Below are 18,926 nucleotides of genomic sequence, written 5' to 3'. Positions count from 1 at the left end.
GTTGGAAAAAAAAGGCTTACTGGTTTGCCATAGGAGTCGTGTACGGGTGAGATGATCCCACCAATCACAATGAATCGCCCTGTCTTATGTAGATACTCTCTGGCTTTTTCTGAAAAAAGAGATATGACCATGTGACTGTTATAGATACCTCAGATTGCATCGGGTCAGTTAATGCGTTTTCACATAATCTGAATCACCATGCAGCACCATAGAGGAAATTGACTTGACAATGCATACGTAGTGATGTAAATTAGAAAAGACAAACAATGTCTGTGTTAATACTTTCTGTTGTAAAATGGCAGCACTTCCGAGAACTGAGATAGAGGCAGGTCAGCAACAATATGAAAATATATGCACAATAATATCCACAAATCCAGAACACTGATAGTGCCAACAACAGTAGAAACAATGATGCCAAAAATCCCATATTCATGTTCGAGATAACTTGTTTTCCATGGTCAACGGTTTGAAGATATTCTCAAAATTTTCTTTTGGCTCTCCTTTACATCTGTTTCTTAGATCCCATCTCAGCTGCTTGAACTGATCATTGTGATCATCACAGGCTTATGGTTTTCACAACAAAGAAGCATTTTATTTAATAGGTTGCCTTTGTGAAGCAGTTTCTGTAATGTGGTCTCATTTTAAGGGGGGATTAGGAGCAGGAAATAGGATACCCTCCTGAGAAAAGGGATAAAGGAAGATGTGTTTGTGGAAAGTGCAGATCATATGTAAGATGACCTGTAGAACAGCGGCACTAAGAAGAGAAAATAGATTTTATAGAAATGGTGAATAATACATTTCCTTTTTGTGTGACAAGTGACAGTATCTAAGGTTATATCTCAGTGTGTGCTAATATGAGTATTATAAATTACCTGAACAAACTGAACAAATTGTATGAATTTAAATTATATTCCTGAATTACTTATCATACTGATATAATTTTGCTTTACTTTAACACCTTTTATTCAATGAGTGCAGTGCTGACATTTAAACAGCTACCACAAAAACTGTTCTACTTCTATACAAAGCAAAGCACAGAACAGTAGAGGAGGGCTTGGAAAATAGGTCAGAGAGAAGTCAGTGCCAGTGGAGAGTGAGGCAGACCAGCTCCACTGATAATACAGTACCGACATCAGCTCTGCTCTTCCCTACCTCAGATGCCCTAGTGGACAGAAAGCCATGCCTCCAGTCCCAGACCTCCGGTCCCAATTTTAGAGAAAGACCATTTCAAAGATCCTTCTCTCTTTGCGGTTATAGGGACTAAAGCCAAGAGTGACAATTTTAAATGTAATGTGACAGAATAAGTTCCTAATGCTGTGAAAGCATTTCTAGGTCACACTCACCTTATCTTAAATGCACCTATTTAAGACAGGCTGCTGTACGTGCTCCCAATGGGCTCTTTTTTAAAAACCACCTTCATCTGGGTGAGTCAGCACACGGTTTCCCCCTTCATATAATCATTATTTCCCGACTTCTAAAATTCTGAAAGGCCTACAAGTAGCATGCTTTAATTAAAGGTTTATTGGATTACCAGTGACGTCTGGGCGTCACTTTTCTCGGACTGACGCATGGGGATTTTAGAAAGATTTGTAACTTTCAATAACAAACAGGCCCATGACTTCGCGTGGGAAGGAAAGACCCGAGAGGAACAGTAGACACAAATTCTGAACAGATTACATAAAAACAGAAGCCTTTCTTCTGAGTAGGCCACATAGCCGCACCAACCTTTCAACTACGTAGACAACGAATTTTGTAGCCTTTCATGTAACCACAATCGACCACACTATTTATGCAACCGTATAATGTCAGTTATAGATCTGGGGGTGCTATACGAATGACCGGATAGCCTTTTAATCGCTTAAATCTTTTTACAAATCTGTTGCTACGCTAGCTGCATCCGCCGAACTTGACTCCGAATGATTTAGTGTGCCCTCGCCCATTTTCAGCACCGCGCCGTGGACAGCGCTTGCGCGGCGAGTTCTCACCAACAGCCTAGCCTGCCTGATACATTCCTGAGAACATCACTTGAAATGGGGTCGTACAAATATCTACTTTTGCTGTTGAAATGAAAAATTAGGTTAGCTGGTAGGGTTAGGCGAAGCCGCTCTTTCATTCGAGATTGTAACAACAACAACAACAACAACAACAACAACAAAAATGCTTACCGAACATATGAATGTGTCCCTTTGTGATGGGGTTAAAACTTCCACATGACAGCAAAATAACGTGCGTTTTGGTGGTCTCTGTCATGATAGTTCTCCGTAACGTGGCTTTCTTTTCTCACATGCGACACGGCCTTGTTGTTTTGCTCTTGTGAGACCGCAAAGGAAGGCGAGGTTCAGTCGGCTGCAGCTTTATCCCTCGTCTCCTCAGCCAGACGCACAGCGTCACGGCAGCAGGCTGCCTGGTCTTGCTTAAAGGCACAGACTCCACTTAAAGAAGAGCCCGACCTTATAGAAATTCAAATTCTTTTAAAGAAATCTTAAATCGGCTCCAGTCGAACCTAAGCGGAAATCCTGTGCTTCAGGTGAACGTTTAGAAATTAATACATTGCAGGCCTGAACTCTGCACCGCTTCTGTCGATTTACATGGAATTTGTAATCTGGTTTCAGACAGGAAAGCTGCGTCTGTATTAAAACCGTGCCTTACAGTACCATGCCACTTGAAATATTTAAAGCATCTCATTGGCATCTTCTCCAGAATTAGGCTTAAGTGAAGAACACCACGGTTTCATATCAATTAAAGCTCTGAAATCTGAGAATTTAAGAGGTAGGAAGTGATATCGGACTTGGCACCTGTAACACAGGAAATGAACTGGTTTAAGGCTGTCACACGTTAACCCCAGAATAATGGTGTTGAATTTAGGTATCTAGCTAAATGTTCAATCTAATAATAATAATAACAACAACAACAATGATAATATTAAGAACAACAACAATAATAACTAATAGTAATAAAATAATAATAACGATAATAACAACAATAATAATAATAATAATAATAATAATAATAATAACAATAATAACAATAATAATAATGATATCCCCCCCCCTTACTGATAAGGGGCGGGAGCACTGAGCACTGACGATGCTCACGAGCTCCTTCTTGTGTACACTTGGTCCGTTTCTGCTCGCGAGCCAGCGGTGAAGTGGGAGACAACATGGCGCCTGGTGTAGCGTTAGCGTCTGGACCTGCCGTCGTCTAACACCTGCGATCCGGCAGGATGAACCTCTGCGCTCAGTATTTACGGTACGGAAACATCGATAACGGTTCCTCGGGGATTTTTGCGTTTAGGTTTGCACCCGCAAGTGGGATGAATCTTGGGCATCATCGAGGCGGTCGGCTGACTTGCTAGCTAAATAGCATGCTAGCTAGCACCTGTAACCGTGAGTGAAGGCAGTTAGCTTGCTAGCTAGTTAGCGTTAGCTAGCTTGGATGTGAAGTCGTTATTCTCGCGGCCGATGTGAAGTATTTATGTTCCGTAGCTAGTGACATGTTTACACCGAAATGGCTCTGACCTCAGAAGCTTTCTAGCGGATAGTCCTGTTAGATGTTTGACGTGCATACTTTTCAGGAGAGCTAGCGTTAGCTAACCTGGCTAGCTGGCGTCGTTAGCTTATGTTAGCAAACAAACAAACGGCACAGCAGCGCGAGTGGCTCTTTACTGTACCAACAGGCCGTGCCCTCGTATTATTAGTGAGTTGTCGTCAAAATAATAACATGTGTGCGTCGAGCTTGCGTTGAGTGTAGTCAGTGTGCGTGAATGTAGTTTGACATTGCTGCCAATTCCAGGTCGCGAGCCCCGATGTAGTTAGCCTGTAGCTGACCTAGCTGCTCACCTGTCTGTCTTTGTCTCGTTTTGCCTTTTACACTCGGTTTAAGTTACTTGACGCCGTGGTGTTTTGGCTGCGGCGCGGAGAGAGCATGGACAGGCTGGCACGTTTCCAGCTCGGTGAATTCAAACGTAATTTGCGGTGGACGTCGTGCCAGGCTGCCCACGACGTCTCCCTTTGGCTCGGGGCTGCGTGCTGTAGCGCGTGCTAGCGGTGGTGGCGCAGCTGCTGGACTAAGCGAGGTCGCACGAACCGTCTTCGCTCCGTTCACGCTGCATTTTGCATTTGATTGCATGCTACCTAGCCACATGCTAAACGTGTACACACGGTTGGTTATGCTTGGTGGTAGGTGTCCATCACATAGCTGTGTTTCTAGTTAGTTAGCGGTTATTACCTTAGCGAGGTTGATCAGAATAGTCAAGCTACCGTAGCTGTTTAGGATGATCTGGAGACAGAAGCCTTAACACGATACCCATCAAGTGTTTGCTGCTATAACCTTGAGGTTAATAACCATAATGTGAGTGATGACCTGTTTTTGGACAGCTATTGTTGTTATGCAGGCGAATCCGGATAATTCATTTCATAAACCGTGAAAGGTTGGCAGCAAAACTATGCGAATGATAAAGACGTTTAAATAAATGACAGGTTAGCTAGTTGAACGACAGACGGACGTTGTCAAAATTAGCACAAAGTAGAATTGATTGTTGGCAACTGCACTAGGAAATATTCCAGCTGACACTTCAGGATTTGTGAGCATATGTAAAACCATGTATCATAAACATTTCATGGACTGAAATGAATTATCTGAATTTCTAAATCAAAGTGCAGAAATTAACCAATTCATTATTGTGGGTTACGGGTATATGAAAACTAATGGAATGGATTGAATTAGAGACTGCCAGAATGTCCCACCTGCTACATTACTAAAGACGTGCCCTTGGATGCAAAACTCTTGCACTCATCACTGTAGAACCATAAAATGCTAAGAGCATTTACACAGTAAGCTATTTTAAATGACAGGCCTTTTATACGTGTCCTGATAAATATTGAAATATCTTTAACTCTGAAGCTGCATCTTAATTATACAACCAAATTATAGGCCAACTATGATGCCATAGTTGCTATGATAGTTTTGTTGCATGATGCTCTAAAATTTGTTACCCAACACAACTTGTTCGCAAGTGTTTTAAGCATACATTTGACCAAATATTATATCAGCCAATAATTGAATATGGTTGAGGAAAATATGCCTTGGATTATGTGTGAATACAAAAATTGTGGATTTACTATTAATGAGCAGATTTTTATTTTTTGCATTTTATGCACATTGGGCCTCATGCAAGAACCATTCTTATGAACAGGGATTTTATTAAATTGAGTGCATTCACCAATTTTCTCATTTTTTGATTTTTATCTTTGTGTGTAAACAAAATTTGTGGGTTCCACATCTGTCGCACAAGTCGCATACAGCTGTTCTCCCATGAAAATCTGTATGAACTAATGGAGTGCCAGTGATCAATCACAGCCCTAATCTGGGTCTGGAAAACTGGCCCTTCATGGATAATCATATTGGCATGATCTGGATTTACTAACCATGTACTTTGCTCTTATCTGTCTGGCTCTGTTAGGCCTAAGATACTGATTTATGCACTTTATATCTTATTAAATATTATTCATTTTAATTAAGCTTTTAGTACTTAGTTTTGTTTATTTAATCATTAATCTTTCTTTTAATCTGTTTTCATCTTTTAGTTCATTTTTAATATTTTGTGGGTTAATTAATTTGTTTCTATTTAAATCAGATTTATTTTAGTAAAATTAAATACATCCCCTATGATGCCCACTGATTTTTAAGTTAACCTTTATACAAACATATAAATTAGCTGTCAGGAACAGTTTGTGGTGTTTATGTTGACAGTTGCTGTTCAGGGGAGCATTTCTCCATTGTAGCACCTGACGGTGCAGCATCACCTGCCGTTAAACATTCTATTGTCCACGTTCCTCTGTTCCTCCCTTTTTTAGTCTTGTACCCCTTCACCTCGGCGAGACCCTTTAAAAAAAAAATTGATTTCACATGAAACCACGTTACGTATATCTGTGACCATACTGATTTTTAGTATAAGCAGCTTAAGTAGGTATAAACAGTGTTTGTTATCCACTGCTGGGCATTGTCAGATCTCAGTTCCTCTTCTGATGTTCTAGTTTTCATTTATTGTTCTATGAAAATGGGGAAGGTGTTTGTACTACCTGTCATGTGGTGCTTTAGTTTTTTTTGGGTTTGTTTTCCCTTTTTTTCTGACCTCACAGTCTGATTGGTTGAGAAGCTTTCTAACCATGCTGATATTCTTTATAACAGCACAGATTTTTCATGCTAAAAGTGTATCACCCCGATTGCGTGTTGCTAAGTAACGGCTAGCTTTATGTACCCAACCCTTAATTGTTTTGTGCATATACAAAGTGGGAAAGAAATACAGTGGATGGCTTATATAATATAACATTTTAGCTGGAGCCTGTTTGTCAAACTCTGGAGAGATGCACATCATATTCCAAATTTGCCAATGCCTTGAAAACTTTTAGGTTGACTGCTGCGACAGAAGGAGAATTAAAACACACTGAGCTCAGTGGTTGACGTTACCTGTGGTGGCTGAATCTGATGTGGCACAGTTGTATGAACTGACTTTACAACAAAAGTATGAGAAATTTAAGATGATGTCAAAATGATCTTGCATGTGGCCCATACGATTGAATCTAGCATAGTGTTTTCTTAACCATTTTACTTTACTGTCTCATGTTTGGACGAGGACATGCCTTAATACCATATGAATATGCAATATCTTTTTCATGCAGTATGAATATTCAATATCTTCTGCTTGTTTCTTTTTTGGAGCAGGCAGGCGGAGACCCTGAAGGCTGATATGACAGGTTTGTTTCATTTAACATGGCTCTACTTTACTGAATAACGTAACATTTAAGGACACTAGACCTTGAAATTAACTTTGGAAAGTTAGTATTTCCCTGCATCTCTTGCTGAAGACTATTGGCATTTCGAAGTATAGCTGCTTCCACTTTGTGTTTTTGTAAGAGGCAGGAATGTTATGTGAAACACATGGTGTTAGTTTCTCGTAGCAGTTTTAAGCAAAGTTAGGGAAGTGGTTGAGCTGAATTGAACTCTTCCTCTGTTCTGTAGATTCTAAGCTAGGTGCTGCAGAGGTCTGGACATCACGACAGGCTCTTCAGGACCTGTACCAGAAAATGCTGGTGACAGACCTGGAGTATGCTTTGGACAAGAAAGTTGAACAAGACCTGTAAGGAAAAAAAACAGTCACTTGCAATTTGTTGGTAACAGTTGAGTTGCTCTTACAGGAACTGCATGCTGAGAGTTAATTAATTGTCTTCACTCGCATCAAGCTGATATCACAGCAGTGCACCTGAATAAAGTTGATGTATTTCTTGGATGTTGGTTTTGTGTGAGAAACCTCTAAATATTGTCTAAACATGTTCTTCTTCAGCTGGAACCATGCTTTTAAAAATCAGATAACAACACTACAGAGCCAGGCCAAGAACAGGGCTAACCCCAACCGAAGTGAAGTCCAGGCTAACCTCTCTCTGTTCCTCGAGGCAGCCAGTGGATTCTACACTCAGGTAAGTTTCCTGGGTTGCAGATGGATGATGCCCTCACAAGGACAGTGGTTCATGATTAATATTTGCACTCTGCAGGCACTTTTGAAAAACTTAAAAACTTAAAACACAAAACTCACTGTTGGCTAGTTTGACATCTATGCTTTTGCTGTAAAACAGTTTAGGAGTCAGGCTGCTTTTTTTATTAAAATACATTTCCCTCCCCCCAGTTACTGCAAGAGCTGTGTACAGTGTTCAATGTGGATTTGCCTTGTCGTGTGAAGTCATCTCAGCTTGGCATCATTAGCAATAAACAGAGCAGCACCAGTGCCATAGTCAAGCCCCAGCCCAGTTCATGCTCCTATATCTGCCAGCACTGTCTTGTCCACCTGGGGGACATTGGTGAGTCTTGCGCTTCTTGAATAGGTATCTCTGTCTGCCACACAATGAAGGAAAAAGTGCTGTAGCAGTAACCTCCCAAGTTACGAAGTCATAGTCCTGAAAGTTGTCATCTGTCAGTTTAAAATGGGTGACTGAAAACTAATCTGGATTATTGGAGATTTTCTTTTTTTGCACTGACAATGTATGTTTGCTTGCTTGCTTGCTGTTCCTCATCTGAAGCACGTTATCGCAACCAGACCAGCCAAGCGGAGTCTTATTACAGGCATGCAGCTCAGCTCGTCCCCTCAAACGGTTAGTAACTGTTACAGCACATCCTCCTCACCTTGAATGCTGACCCCTCATGCAGTGCTCCCCTGCCACCAAACAGTGGTGTCAGCACACTGTGTTTACACCTGCACTCAGATTCTATTTTAAGAACGTCTGTTGCACAGTCTTGCTAAGTCCAGACTCTGTATGAATAGATTAGTAAGTAGGGTGATGAGGTTGCGTGCTGTGGATTTCAGGTCAACCCTACAACCAGCTGGCCATCTTGGCCTCCTCCAAAGGAGACCATCTCACCACAATCTTCTACTACTGCAGAAGCATCGCTGTCAAGTTTCCTTTTCCAGCTGCCTCCACTAACCTACAGAAAGCTCTCTCCAAGGCCCTTGAGAGGTAGGAAAGCAATTTTTTAAGGTAAAGTTGATTTACCAGTGGCAGAACTGAGTTGTTTGATTTACATTCATAGCAATGTCCAAATAAATTTGGGAAGGAAGCATGTTATTCAGTAGATGTTGCTCCTTGTGTGCTGTGATGATGAGTGGGCACATGTTGGTTTTGTATGTGCGATGATTTTTTTTTTTTTACATTTTTTATTCCCCTTCTGACTTTGGGGCTCCTCTGACCTGCAGCCGTGATGAGATCAAAACGAAATGGACCGTGTCGGATTTCATTAAGGCCTTCATCAAGTTCCATGGTCATGTTTACCTCAGCAAAAGCCTGGAGAAGCTGAGCGCCCTGCGTGAGAAGCTGGAGGAGCAGTTTCAGGTACCACTCTAAAGCCCCCCGCCACACCTCACTCTGCACTGCTTGCTAAAACTCAGACTATCCAGGACGTTCTCTAAGCAAAGTTCCTGCTTTTAATAGAACGGGGACATGCATTCTTTAGCCCAGTGGCAAAATAGTCTGTACGTACTTTGCTAAGACAGTGATTTGTGGTAGGAACTGTTTCCATATGGATTTTATGAATCATTTCTGGCTCTTGGACCACCCACACACACTACAGTGTCGGCCCACTGGCCCAGATGCTTGACTGGTTTGCTGAAAGACGACCACCAGTCTTGGTTTGTTTGTTGGCTTTGTTCTTCAGAGGCTGATTCTGCAAAAAGCCTTCAGCTCTCAACAGCTGGTCCACATCACAGTCATCAACCTGTTTGAGCTCCACCATCTTCGGGATTTCAGCAACGAGCCTGATGGCCAGAGCATCAGCTCAGACGAGCAGATCAGTTGGCTGCAGCTCCTTGGTCTCTTCAGTATGTCACGCTGGCTTTCCCTTTGCGGTCTGCATGTAAAACATAGGAGTCTTTAAAGGCCAAGGCATCTATGTGCTAAAGCTTAAAACATTTGCCATTTGAGATCTTGGAACAGGAGTTTGCCCTGTAGTTTTCCAAACAGAAGTTTTCTTGAAAATGCTGTGGATAGAAGAAGCTACTGTGGTTAGTAATTAGGTGTTGTTCATATGGACAGTCAAATATGATCTTCCCCACCCAGGCACATGTGACCCATAACTGCTCTTTAAGTAATGATGACAAGCAACCACGTCCAACCAGATAATTATAATTATAATTGGGTTGCAGTGATTAGTTGACATACATTTTGCTGATTGATATTTCTCATCATCAGGCGACATTTTCATAGTCTTACATTATGTTCTAGACTGATTAGTGTTTTGACAGTCAATTTGACTTGTTCATTTAGTGTTATTCATTAAAAGGCTCCCTCTGTTAAAAGCAAAGGAGCTTCTCTGAAAAGGGCAAAACTCACACATCAGCTGTTAAACAGTTAGCATAAAAAAAAACAGGAAACAAAGAAACATACAACGTTTAACAGTATTCGCAAATCTTCAAGCTTAGAACGTGAGTCACGACCTGTGCTAGAATATCTGTGATTCGCTAATGATAACTTCACTAGTTTGTACCATGATGTCAAGCTAGGTCCACTAGCTAGCATTGATTTTTTTAACATTTGTCTTTGGTACTGGAGAAGTACACAGAAAACATACCCTTAAAGAGCAGGCTTCTAGACCCTGTGTGTGTGTGCGCTTGCGTCTTCGTGTGTGCAGTGTCCTTCCTGGGTGGGATGTGTAGCCGAGCCTTACTGAATAAGAACCAAGAGGAGACCAGGGGGGAGTGTCCCCTCCCTGCCATCAAAGTGTCCCTGGACTGGCTGAGGTTACGACCTGGGGTCTTCACCGAGAGCGCTGTTGACCAGAGACAGTAGTATGACCTTTCTTTTCTTTCAGTCCCAGTCAAGAGTACTCGGTTACTGCTTGGTGATGTGCTAACCTGGCCTTTGCTAGACGGGGTCTGTCTGAATGACATTTTTTGCTATGATGATTGTTTCATAATCTTCCCACAGTATTTGGCCGTGGCTGGTGTCCGTTCTAAACAGCTTCCAGCCCAAGGAGGAAGATGTGTCAAATCCATCAGGTGAATGTCTGGGTCGTCTGAGTGGCTTAACAGCTTCTCTGTGCTTTGTGTGCTGGTACTGATGATACTTGTTTTTGAAACTGTAGTTGAATCTGCTTCTGTTCTAGCGACTCCACTCCCAGAAGAGTTTGAGCTCCAGGGCTTTCTGGCACTCCGGCCAGCCTTGAGGTAGCTTTCCACATCTGCTTAGCATAGGTGCTCTGCTACCAGCATGTTTGCATTATTTGGATTGGAGTCAATGGCCCTTTCCAGAATGCAGGTGGGTGGTAAGTGTAGGCAAGCCCCTCTCTGACATGACTCCTGCTTGATGACACAGGTTGCTGGACTTTTCCATGGGTCACCAGGGCATTGTGGTGGGCAAGGAAAGCCTCACTGTCCTCGCTCGTCACCAGAGGCTGATCAACTTGGGCAAGTGGGTGGCAGACAACCAGCCTGGGTGAGACTAGAATCTCCTTGAGGTTCACTCCAGTTTTAAACTTTTACTTTTGCTTTTGACTGATGCCCTCAGCCAGGCTTTGCCAAGCCTGCTTACACTCATCTGTTCTGTTTCCATGGTGTGCGGTGTCCCTGTCCCGCCTCGCCGTCCCGCAGTCTCATCCAGTGTCGCTTCAGTGACGGCCTGATCGTCTTCCTCACCGACATCCCTGAGCTGGTGGTGGAGGAGCCGCAAGAGAAGGACCCCGCCGTGCTGCAAGAGTCGTCCAATGGTGAGCAGAACCCCCACGAGGGCTCTCTGGGCCTTAAGTCCGTGCTTTCCATGGGGAAGAGCCAGAACAGCAGCATGGATGCGGGCGAGAGGCCCGTGGTCACCTTTAAGGAGAACATCAAGCCCCGCGAACAAAGCCGAGAACACAGCCGCGGCCAGCCTCAGCGGGACGGTGGAAAGGAGCGGGCCGGCTTCGGCAAAGGCACCGGAGCGCCCGCGAAGAGCGAGCCAAAGAAAGAGGGCAAGAGGAAGAGCGAAGCCAAGAAGAACTGCCACGAGAAAGCGGCCGATGCCGGCAAGCAGGTGAGGGCACTCGCTACTGCTGCACAGCTTTGGCACGTCAGAAGTACGTGCAACTTTGACTGACTGGTTTGACTTTGATCCCTTTGCTGTGCTCTGCTGGTTTCTGGGAAGGTGAAGACCCAGTCTGAAATGAGGAAGACTCCAGTGTCGGAAGCGAGGAAAACGCCCGTCACCCAGACTCAGACGACCTGTTCGTCACAGTTCATCCCCATACATCACCCAGGCGCTTTCCCGCCCCTCCCCAGCAGACCAGGTACACGCACGGCTGGACCCACTATGCAGTCTGTACAATGCAGTGTGTGCGTGTGCAGGAGCTCATATTTCATTGTTAAATGAGGTATTGCGTCCATGAAGCATCCAGTGTCCTATGTTTTGTACACTCTGTATAGAACATCTCTGCTCTGTCTACCACAGGGTTCCCCCCACCAGCATACGTGATCCCACCCCCTGTCGCTTTCTCCATGAACCCCGGCTTCACCTTCCCCGCTGGCGTGTCTGTTCCCACACCCTTCCTACAACCAGCTTCCCACCCTCAGTCTGCCAGCCAGGTGCAGTCGGGGAAGCCCTCGCACATCCCCTACAGCCAGCAGAGGCCCTCTGGGCCAGGGGCCCTCACCCAGGGCCCAGCCCAAACCCCACCCCAAGCCCCGCCCCAGCAGACCCAGCCGCCGCCTACGCAGCCCTCCAAACAAAACCTGCAGCAGACTGTGCAGCTACAGGTGCAGCAATCTCCCACCAAGCAGAGCTCTCAGCTGGGCAAGAGCCCCCCGCACCTCTCCGGCCTGCAGCAGGTTCGTGCGTCTCTGCACTCACGTTTACGAAGGCGGGCCGATAATAACGATGTGTCACCTGTCGCTCCGGCACAGCTGCTGCTACTTAGCTGGGGATCTTTAGCCTGCTGTTTTGGTCTGTGTTCTGTACTGTACTTGGCCTTTACGACCAAGCTGCTGTTTGTTTTCTGCCTCAGACCTACATGCCGGTGTCCGAGCCGGCGGGCCAGATGTGGAGCCAGCACCACGCTCCGCCCTCAATGCCCAAGATGCCCATGCCAGTCAAGCAGCCCTTCTTCATGTCTGGCCCAGACCACATGAAGCTCTTTGACCACTCGATGCCTACAGCAGTGCCCATGCAGGCTCCGCAGGCCACCATGGACAAGAAACTCAATTTTCCAGAGGTCAAAATGCAGGATTTCTACTGGGAGGCGCCGTACCGTATGGGCGAGGGCAGGGGAGGCATGAATGAGAGGATGGCCAAACATCAGCCTGCTGTGTTCTGCCCCGACCAGGAGACCACGCCCAGAGGCCCCCCCTATGAGGTCTGCATGCTACTGCCCTTGTACTCTGCTCTTAATATGGACCAGAAATTTTTGGATAGAGTGGATGTTTATTACTTTAACGTTCAACAATGTAGGGTTTTGCATCGGTAATTAGTATTTAGGACTGTTTTAGATCTGATGCGCTGAGGCAGACGCTGCATGGTAACTACACGTGTGAACAGCCGACCACAGGCTGGCTCTGAGGGGGCTGCCGGATGAGATGTGGGAAGTTAGGCCAGCTTGGGCCAGCAGGGGGCAGCAAGGGACGCGCATGCCTTCCACGTTTTCCTTCTCTCTCTTCTGAGCTGCGCTCTGTGACATCGTGCCTCAGCATGCTCTCGTGCTTCGTGCCCTTCGTTGTGCAGTTTAAAGGGTGCCATGCATCCACCCAGTTAACTACATTTGGTGTTACTTGGCGAAGCGAACGGACTCTCCCTCCATCAGGTTGCCGGAGTCCAGTAGTGATTAGTGGAAGTGATTAGTGGAACCCAGGCTGCAGCGTTTCTCTTTTGGTTCAGCTTTCCTTTAAGCTTTCTCTCTTCTTACAGGGCTGTTTTTTTTCTCTTTCTTTTCTGTCCTTTCTCTCTCCTTCCTTTCCTTTGTGCTTCGTTTCCCACTAGGACAACAAGAGCTCTCCTCTTCTTCCTCCAGACCTGTTAAAAACTCTGGCAGACTTTGAGGAGGAGGAGGAGCTGGGCTTTTCTAGGTCTCATGATTTCTACCAGGCCTTGGCCGGCCCTCTTAACTCTGCTTCTGGAAGGAACCTGTTTGTATGTAGTTTTCCCTCCCATCACATCAGGCAGGGTTTGGCAAAGCTTCTTATCTTTCCTCTGCGGCCTTAGAGTTTTTTACACTCACCTGCTTCAGTGAAATGAGTTCTAATGGATGTCGTACTCTGGCTAAACTGGGGGGTGGTAGTGGTGGAGGGTGTGATGGGCTGTGCATAAGCCTGGGGTTTAAAATTCACTTTACTGCTCGTCATTCTGAGTTCTGAACCACAGCTCAGCATGTAGTCGGACGCAGTTTGATATTTGAGCTTGACACCATACAAGCACGAACAAGTAATAAACACACAAAGAAATAACCTTTTGATGTTTATATCTTGATTGGCTAAAACCATTGACTTAATGTGAGGTTCAGCTCATTTGAAGTTAAATGTAAGAGCGTGCAGCATAATCAGTACATCATAGCGTCATGGTGTCATTTCCTGTTTTGCAGTTATCAAACCAGTCTAGGCTGGACAGTGAGGTGATGGGTCAGCCTTCCCTGCACCATCGCTCTGTTTTTCCGGTGCAGGTTAGTGTGTGCACCACCACACATCCCTCACAAACACTGAGCAATGTTTCTGCCACCAGATGGCGACATTGTTCACAGAAACACCCTGTGAAACATGGCTTCAAGTGGAGTGGCTGTTCTGATGTTTTTACATACTATTGAATCAAGTTACATTTGTTGGTTGGTAGTTTTCACAACACCAGTAATAGAAAACTGTAGGTGTTTAGTTCAGCCAAATTCATCTACGTAGTAATTCCATAATCGGTGAGTGTGGTTACAGCCAGTATGTGGAAGTGTTGTTAGTTTGACAGGTTCCTTAACATGACGTTTTTAGTTTAACAGATGAGCTGTGTATACATTTATCTCTGAAAAATAAAAAAATTGATCGAAGTTTAGCAGATTCAGCTGCATGTAGGCAGCGATTTTTCACATTTACTTATAGTTGTTGCCACCATTTGAGAGTGCGTGCCATGGCTTTGCAGGACAGTGCCTACCAAAACAACAGCATCTTCAGCGAGGCTTACGGCAAAAACATGGCCCCCGCTGCCAAGCCGGACGTTCCCATGATGCACCAGGAACCTTCGCTATACTCCCTGTTTGAAGGGACACCCTGGTCTCCCTCACTCCCAGCCACCTCAGGTAGGTACAGTTCCTGTGTTAAACCTGGCATGCACAGAGAATGCACCACAGTCACTGGGATCACTGGGAGCCCATGGCGTAGGGGCTGTGTACAGAGACTAGGTGGTCATATCTTTCTGTTTTTCTTGGCAGACCACTCGACCCCAGCCAGCCAGTCACCGCACTCGTCCAACCCGAGCAGTCTGCCGTCGTCTCCGCCCACCCACAGCCACGGCACTCTGCCCTTCTCCAACTTCGGCCCTATCGGCACGCCTGACAGCCGTGAGCGACGAGCCGCAGACCGCTGGAAGCCCGAGAAGACTGGTAATGCCTCCAACCAGATGGGGACTTCCCTGTCCATTTCTTTGCCAGCAGTTCGGCTTAAAATAAGAGGCTGTTTGTCCCCCTTCCCTTCTAGGTGTGAGTGGTTTTGGGTTAGACTACCTGCCCACTGGCCCCACCTCCTCTGCTCCTGAGACGAGCAGCTGGAACCAGGGCCCCGCCCCCAACAGCTGGGCAGTTCAGGACATACCTATGGAGGACGCCTCCAGCGTTCTCCTCGACAGCTTCAAGGTACTGCTGCCAAACATTTTAACCATTTAAAACATCACTGTGAAAAATATCATTAAAGTTATTGGTAGAATGAACATTTTTAAGGAATGAACCATTCATTCGTTCATAGCATCCCTTTACAACAAATGCTGGAAACTTAAAAACAAACTCTTGCTGCTCCACTTGCCTGGCTCTGCTCCACTGTGGAGATAGCGGCTTCACTTGTGATGCATAGGTTTGTGGAGAATCAGAAGCTGAGCAGGAAATGTTTGTGTATTCTCAGAGTTCAGTTATAAGAAGGAAGCATTTCTCTGCACAACTTCAAGGATCCTCTGTGTTCTGTTTAAAAGTGTCGGTCCTTATGGCGTATCCTCATGAAAGTCCTTATGACGTACGCGGCCGAGAAATGAACCCTTCGATGGTGGCAGCCCCGTAAATGAGATGCGTCCAGTGTAAACATAAAATAAATCACACCTCTTAATATTAATTACGACAACAAGAAACAAGAGGGTTTTTAGTTAGAATTTTATTCTCTCTGTAAGCAGTGACTGTTCATTCGTACATTTGTTTTTGTGTGCGTGCTCAGTCAATCTGGTCGAGCTCGATGATGCAGCCAGGGCCGTCTGCACTGGAGCAGCTCCTCATGCAGCAGAAACAGAAGCAGCAACGCGGCCACAGGGCCATGAACCCGCCGCACTGAGCGCCTACGCCCGCGCGCCCTGCGCTGTCTGAAAACCACGCCCAACAGGAGGAGGAGGTGCTCAACCACCAGCTCCAATCGGAAAAAAAGTTTTCTTTTTCCGGCATTACCTGCGTGTGGAGGCTGGAGACAACGGCCGACCTGGACCGACCGGCTCCAAAACGGCCGATCGCCTGACCGACGAGGAAGGTGCAGACCTTTCCTCTGTCTCCTCCTCTCCCTCTCTCTGTCTCTCTCTCGCTCTGTCTCTCTCTCTGCGCCTGTGTGGCCAGGGGGTGTGAGAGCCAGCGACCCACTGCGCTGCTCAGCACTGGGTGGCTACTGCCCTGTCTCTCGCAGGGCGACTCCGAGGAGACTTCCTCTCTGATCCCCCTCCCTGCTTCCCCAGGAGCCCAGACACACTTGTCCTGGACTCCGTGACTCTAGACTCTGGACTGGACCCTATCGAATCCATCTGCTTTTCTCCACTCTGTGCGACACACGCACAACATGAGGGACGGGACGGGGGCGTGTGGCTGTGTGTGAAGAAGGGAAAGATTTATGCAGAGGTTGAAGTGGCATTGTAATGGGCTAATCAACAGAAGGACTGACATTTCTGAAGTCTGAATGAATTTACTTGAAGGAAGGGTTCGTGTAGCTAGGGAGGGTGTTAATACCAGATAGTTGGTTCTGTATTCACTGCAGATGATGTAATGAGTGTACCTCTGAACACACCGCACACGGATCATAGGACGTAGTTTGACACAGTCATGAATTATAGGCTCTCTGTATGATCTGGTCTGCTAATTTCTTGGAAGTGTTTTTGTTTGTTACGGGTGGGGTGGGACAAGCCACGTCGGCCTCTTCTAGAAGAGAGAACTGCTATAAATCACACCATGAAATTATAGCTTAACAAGAATTAAATGGAGGTAGGCCTTAGACTATAGGTAATAGGGTGTAGTATCATTAGCTGCAATAGAAATTGCATTTAACAATACTGTATTTTGTGACTTGTTATGTAGCAGTTTTAGCTTTCTGAGATATTATTGGATTAATATGTTCAATAGTTTACTGCTAAAAAGTGGGAGAACTTTATATATTGTAGCCCTCCCCAGACCTACTAGCCCCGCCCACGCCCACCCCCCGCCAAACACTTACTTGCATACTAGTTCTATTGGTTCATGTTGGTTCTGCCTTTTTGGTAGTTTAAATGGATTTACTAGCTTTCTTTGTGCCTGGTCAGTGTTCTGTTTTCTCTTTTTTCCTCTCTTCTTTTTCTTTTCTTTTCTTTTGAAAAGACTCCCCACCACGGCCACAGCTGGCGCGGTCTCTAAGGTGAATGCTGCTGAGACAGGCCCAGTTTCAGTGCTGGAGGTTCAGCGGCGTGGAGCGGGTGATCCCTCCGCCACTGTACTGTTCTCCCATGGTGAGAACTCTCCTATAGCCACTCAGTTCTGGGATCAGAGAAAACTAGTTATAGCCTCTCTAGATACTTTACTGTACTCTTGTACCTTAAAGAGTGACCTGTTATTTCTTCAGCTATCACTGTCAAACAGTAGAAATGCTTTTTGCGCTATTAGATGTAGGTACTGCTGCCCGTTGACTTTTGTCCTGATAATCACCTGCCTGGCCAATGGTGCATTTTGACATAGACGTCCGCTGCTGTTTGCTCCCTTAGGTTAACACTGGCCCTGGACAAACCCTAGATGTATAGGCAGGAGCTCATGTATTGGGCAATCCTACCAATGCTCTCAAAGCCTTCCTGGGTTTCGGTTGTCTGGTCAGCCTCCGATGTCTGGGGAGGGAGGAATTTTGTGAGGTTTTTTTGTTTTGTTTTTGTTTTTGTTTTGTTTTGTTTTTGATTTTTTTTTTTTCCCCCCATGTAAAATCTGCTGAGATTTTTAAAATCTAAGATATGCAGCTATGGGGAATGTTAAGAGCATGGGTTTCTGGTGATTATCGCTTTCTGCCTCTGTTTATTAGGGTCGGTTCTAGGCCAGGGGTCAGTGTTGGAGAAACTTGGATGTTGATGATGAATACGTTCAGTGGATGTTTTTTCATGTCCATAATGCAGGCGTATTTTTGGATGGAAAGTTTGAGTGGCAGGTCCTGAAAAGAGGGAAAAGCATATTTTTATTTTCATGTAGAGAACGTTTTATTGAAGACAACTGTAAATGATGTCTATTTGCTGTGTGATTGTGCTCCTTGTTGCATTTAAAAGTGTATTTAAAAAAAAAAGATTTACAAAAGAGGCATAATGAAATAAAATAAGCTGAACTTTAAGGGAAAAATTAGATAATAAAGTATCAAAAGAACCAAGCCCAGTAGGGAGAACCATTTGCTATAATTATTGTTTGGCTCTTCTTTTTATTACTTGTATTCCTGGTTTCATAAACAGCGTTCTGGTTTGGTTGTCGTGGAAGCCCGTCATTGTTGCATTTGAATGGGTTGAGAGATGCTATGTAATCTTGTCTGAACGTTCTCCTTTAGAAACCCTGCTAATCACTGCATTTTAAATGTGGACGATCATATCCTGCCCCTTTTTTGATTGTAGATGTGTCTCCCTCTAGTGACGTGATTTAAAAGTTACTGAGAACAACCTCTGCGCCTTTGGGCAGTAATAACATTCCAATAGAGAAGTTAAAGAAACGGACAGCTTTTTCGAGCACAGGGAAGGCCGACACCGAGCGAATGTGACCATGCCCCTTGTATGAGAATCTGTTTGGAAATTGTGCATGAAAAAAATTTAATTGCCTTGTGTATTTAGGGCGAAGGAGATATCCAGTGACGTCTTTCAGAGGATTTTGCAAGAGGGTTAGGTTGGGTGAAGATGTCTCCTTCTGTAATGGGCTTGGTTTATTGTTTTTGTCTCTCTGTGGACATTCAGAAATGCTGAAATCAGCCATGCCTTTAATAAAGTAAACCATGTCCTCTTAAA

At 45.1% G+C, this 18,926-nt stretch overlaps 2 protein-coding genes across 4 annotated transcripts in view; one reads left to right on the top strand and one right to left on the bottom strand.

Annotated features, from left to right (window-relative positions):
• nmnat2 (nicotinamide nucleotide adenylyltransferase 2) overlaps positions 1–4,024 on the bottom strand; it is a 15,626-nt gene extending 11,602 nt beyond the window's left edge. Inside the window, exons 1-3 of one of the 2 annotated variants that reach the window (XM_027011372.3) lie at positions 3,840–4,024; positions 2,166–2,413; positions 21–109 (exon numbers count right to left, since the gene is read on the bottom strand). In XM_027011372.3, coding sequence (XP_026867173.2) covers positions 21–109; positions 2,166–2,250 — 174 coding nt within the window. In that variant the 5' untranslated portion in view covers positions 2,251–2,413; positions 3,840–4,024. Of the gene's footprint in view, positions 1–20; positions 110–2,165; positions 2,805–3,839 lie in introns of those variants that run through there. The other variant, XM_035536025.2, reaches the window with a different exon arrangement.
• On the top strand, positions 3,128–18,926 carry smg7 (SMG7 nonsense mediated mRNA decay factor). Of its 2 annotated transcripts, XM_027011368.3 has the most exons (23): positions 3,128–3,249; positions 6,724–6,755; positions 7,021–7,138; positions 7,343–7,475; positions 7,682–7,853; positions 8,073–8,144; positions 8,357–8,507; positions 8,744–8,879; positions 9,202–9,364; positions 10,174–10,330; positions 10,470–10,540; positions 10,648–10,708; positions 10,857–10,976; positions 11,132–11,549; positions 11,661–11,802; positions 11,964–12,340; positions 12,517–12,864; positions 13,485–13,634; positions 14,083–14,160; positions 14,622–14,778; positions 14,911–15,081; positions 15,176–15,330; positions 15,896–18,926. In XM_027011368.3, the coding sequence occupies exons 1-23, from the start codon at positions 3,224–3,226 to the stop codon at positions 16,007–16,009; spliced, it is 3,522 nt and encodes a 1,173-aa protein (XP_026867169.2). In that variant the 5' UTR covers positions 3,128–3,223; the 3' UTR covers positions 16,010–18,926. The 2 variants fall into 2 exon arrangements, with proteins under 2 accessions (XP_026867169.2, XP_026867170.2); XM_027011369.3 differs by lacking the exon at positions 13,485–13,634.

Source organism: Electrophorus electricus, chromosome 20, assembly GCF_041902795.1.
Source record: "Electrophorus electricus isolate QZ-2024a chromosome 20, ASM4190279v1, whole genome shotgun sequence".
Classification (NCBI taxonomy): domain Eukaryota; kingdom Metazoa; phylum Chordata; class Actinopteri; order Gymnotiformes; family Gymnotidae; genus Electrophorus; species Electrophorus electricus.
This window is presented reverse-complemented; position numbering and strand designations above follow the sequence as displayed.